The 4,182-nt window shown below is 34.1% G+C and overlaps 1 protein-coding gene across 5 annotated transcripts in view; it reads left to right on the top strand.

Annotated features, from left to right (window-relative positions):
* The window catches only part of LOC118746897, a 185,217-nt gene that overhangs the window by 130,045 nt on the left and 50,990 nt on the right, over nucleotides 1–4,182 (top strand). For all 5 annotated transcript variants that reach the window (XM_036480876.1, XM_036480874.1, XM_036480873.1 and 2 more), the window contains exons 12-13: nucleotides 2,815–3,062; nucleotides 3,191–3,661. In XM_036480876.1, the coding sequence (XP_036336769.1) occupies nucleotides 2,815–3,062; nucleotides 3,191–3,661 (719 nt within the window). The remainder of the gene's footprint in view (nucleotides 1–2,814; nucleotides 3,063–3,190; nucleotides 3,662–4,182) is intronic.

Genomic DNA, 4,182 nt, shown 5'->3' with positions numbered 1-4,182 from the left:
TGCAGTTCTGCTGTTTTCGACTACATGAAATTTCCAAGCTTAATGTTTATTTTTTGCACTTAAGATATTTCATGGCACACATGTCACCTGCAGAGGCAGTTGAAGTGGCATTAATGTTAAGGGGTATTTTATTTCAGATGTACATACCACCGACGAAATGACGATTCTCTAAAAGTCATAAAGCTTTAGTATAAAACTAAAAAACTTTTGTGACGAAATCAGCATTATATAATTTCTCGCATTTTTAATTAAGTAAACTTTGCGATCCGTACTTAAGTACGTACACTGTTATGAGCATGATAAGAGGTCAGCTCCTTATAGACAAGCCATAGCAAGAAGCTGCTCAAATGGTTCACAACGACCTCTGACAAGGCAAGAACTTTTTTATCTCTGAAGAAGGTACCAGACCCAAGAAGCCCGCTTCCTTAATGAAACCTAAAGGCCTTGGTACGAAGGGTTAGGCATTGGAGCTTTAAAATTAATTGATCTTTGTCGGGCCAAGGCCGAGTGATCGCAGTGCAAGTGCAATCGGGGTCCGTTGTGATCAATTAGGTACCGAGAGAGAAGCCTGATTTCATTTCAAGCTTATAGAAAATATTCTCTCAAAGAATAGCCGAAGACCGTGGCCCGACTATGGTCCTCTCTCTAACTTTCGCTAGTACTTACTGCGTTCAGAGTGTACCCACTCAGGAATTATGGCTCTCAAAGGACATGGTTTCGGTACAAACACAATTAAAGATCCTTCGTCAATGACCTCATTGCCGTGGATACCACAGTAGCCTAGTATCCAGCACGGTGTTACCGTATTTTTATAATACAAACCGTGTAAAATAATCTTTAACAAGACAAAAGTCTTTCGTAAGATAATTGTAAATTCTATCAACTATCCTGAAAGCTGTTTAATGTTTTTTGAAAGACTAATTGAAAGATCTGCTAACGAGAAGGTCTCAGCGTTATGCTGTTCGCCTTTTAGCGATAAATTTTTTTTTAATTAAATTAAATTTATTAAAAATTAAAAGATAATAAGAGAGTAAAAATAACGAAAAAATGATTAAAAATATTTTTAAAGCTCAAATTAAATTAAAAAAGTTAATTTTTTTAGCAATGTTATTATGCTTTGTACTATGATTTGTTTCTTAGGAAAAATTAAAACAATGAAATCTGAAAATTGAATTCGAAACAAAAACTAAATCAAAAAAGGATTAAATATTAAAGGAAAATTATATTAGAAAAAGACAAAAAAATAAAATGAGATCCTAAAAATTATATGCAATAAAACATACAATTGTCTTTCTAAAACAAAAAGATGTAAAACCAAAAAGAAAATTAAGTTGAAAAAATAAAAAATAACAGTTTATTAAAAAAAGGAAATTAATAAAATACATTTCTAAAAATTTAATGAAATAAAAATAATATAAATCTTTTTAAACAATAAAATCTTAAAAGAAATATAATATGTTTCTCAAAATTAAATGAAATTAATAAAATATATTTTTTTCTTTTATGACAATGGAATCTAATAACAAAACCATATTAAATTTAAAAAAAATTTTATAAAAAATACGCTGCCTTGCCCTGTAACTAGTGGTGCTCCGATAACAGTACTTGGAATCATATACTCGAGTACCTCTACCAAGTACCGAGTACTTTTTGTACTTCGATACTCGTGTACAAATAATTCATGGGTATCAAGTACAAAGTGCAAGTATTTACTTGTTTGCTAAATTTGGGAAAATCAACTGAAAATAGGTCTGCGTTGTAGTTTTTGAAAAAAACTATTCAAGATATTAACCACTTGATTTTGCTAGGGTTAAAACTAAAAGAGCGCACAAAAGTGGAGAACACAAGTCGTAGCTACGGGCCACAGCTTCTAATCTGTTATTTTCATTATCTAAACGCCTAGTCGATAATTTCTTAGAAAGCGGCAGCGACATCATGAATTTGTATGAATTAAAAAAAAAAAAAATAGAAATAGATCTAATCTGGCCACAACTACAGTCGTCGCGTAGCCCTGTCGTCGTTAAAATAATTATCTACATAAGAATATGTGGAAAAATAATTTGACAGCTGTGGTCCATAGCTCGTCGTTTTCATTGTGTTCGGGCTATAAGGCATGAACTCTTATTTCCCACCAAAAAATCACCTTTCTCCACTGAATGCTGTTCTATTGTAAACGGTCTTGGAACTAAAATGTCTCATCTGAGTACTTTCGAGTACAAGTACTATCGAGTATTCCCTAGCGATACTTTGAGTAGTATCGAGTATATTATTGGATACTTAATGAGTACAGGCATCTGCGAGACGTATGCTTTTTACATTTTTCGAATTCTTTTTCGCGAAATGAAAAATGAAATCGGTGGTTTTTGCCCTTTAAACAAATAATATTTCTAACAGCCGATTTAACCAGCAATTTAAATGGAAAATGATTTTTTATTTTCTGTCAATTTCCATATAAGATTCATAAATTAAAAATTTTGCACTTACATAAATTACTTTCGTGAAATATGCTGTAAATATAAAACATTTATATAGTAAATTAATATTTAAAGAATCCGTATTGGGAAATTTTTTTTCATAAAACTACTATTTTAGCATACTTTTGTTAAATTTTGTTGTCTACACTGCAGGTCACCCAACTTCTCCTCTGTTTGGCTTGCAACACAAAGGGTACTTAGGTTGATTGAATAAAACTGAACCTACATACCCACATACTTAATTTAATTTTATTTATATATATATCATTCCATTCCTTATTGACCTCAACTTCTTCTTCTTCTTTTCATGCAATACAAACATCTGCGACCGACACGTCAGTGACCTGCTGAAGAAGCTATCTGTTAAGGCTGGCTTAATTGGTTGTTTCCGCGGCCTAGTCGTCAACGGTGAAATACTCGACATTTACAGCTATATGTCCGTACATCTGTCGGAGATAATTAAGGATTGCAAACCATCTTGCGTGCCATCACCGTGTAAAAATGGCGCGCAATGTAAGGAACTGTGGAGCACATTCCAGTGTGTGTGCAGCAATCCTTGGGCGCATATTGGCGAGTTTTGCGAGACAAGTAAGCGCTAAAACAAACTTACATATACATGCACTCACTTACATACATAAATACACAAATAACAAAAAATTGCATAACTTTAGCATGCACTTGAAGTATGTATTCAATCTTCTCTCCCCTACTTGCAGATATCAACGAGAAGGCACTTACTTTCATTACACGTGAATCATTTTTGATGCGCAATTACTTAAGTACACCGGCTGCGACGCCACCCTTCTTACCCGCCGCCTACTCCATCTATGGCATCAATGAGGAGCGTGATATTATCAAAGGCATTCTAACCGAGAATATCCTTATCAATTTGCGCACCTACGATACGAATGCTCTCGTTCTCTATGCTAATGATCATTACAACAATTTCGTGCATTTATATGTGAGCGCTGGACGTGAAATAGTTTTCCTCTATAATTATGGTGATGAAATTGTTAATTTAACTATCGTTGATGAAACTGTGAGCAGTTTGAATAGCATTCAAGTGGCCATTGAACGAGAGGAGCATCGCACAACCATGCATGTGAACGAACAGAGCGTGAGTGTGGAGCGAGGCATGATGCTATTGGATGAGTATAGCAATAAGCCATGGATAAATCCAGAGAAAGGTATGTACTAGTTGTTGTGTTCCAAGATTTAATTAGTATGCGTTATATTGAACCTAAAACAACATTTATTTGCATTTTATTCATTATCCTGAAATTATATTGACCATTAATATGACTCTCGCCTTCGACATTTTATATCGAATGATAAACTCGGTCTTTTTAAAGAACTTTTGTGAATTTTTACCTAACCGAGGTAAGAGTATGTTCGTACGTCGTAAAGTCATAAATTTTTCGGCCCTTGTCCTACTTTTCGCAAGGACTTTTCAAATGCAGCCAAGATCTTCTTAGGCTAGCTTCTTAAGTCCAGGCACAAACGACGCAAGTAATTGCCTCTGTCAGGTTTTTGAAGGGAAACCTTCTTTCCCCCGTTCGGATGTAAATGCAAACATCTATTTAACGATGAAGATGAAGATGAAGATGAAGATGAAGATGAAGATGAAGATGAAGATGAAGATGAAGATGAAGATGAAGATGAAGATGAAGATGAAGATGAAGATGAAGATGAAGATGAAGATGAAGAT

Source organism: Rhagoletis pomonella, unplaced genomic scaffold (assembly GCF_013731165.1).
Source record: "Rhagoletis pomonella isolate Grant_MI unplaced genomic scaffold, Rhpom_1.0 Rhpom_scaffold_00011, whole genome shotgun sequence".
Lineage (NCBI taxonomy): Eukaryota > Metazoa > Arthropoda > Insecta > Diptera > Tephritidae > Rhagoletis > Rhagoletis pomonella.
Note: the sequence above shows the minus strand (reverse complement) of the source record. Positions and strands in the feature narration are given on the sequence as shown.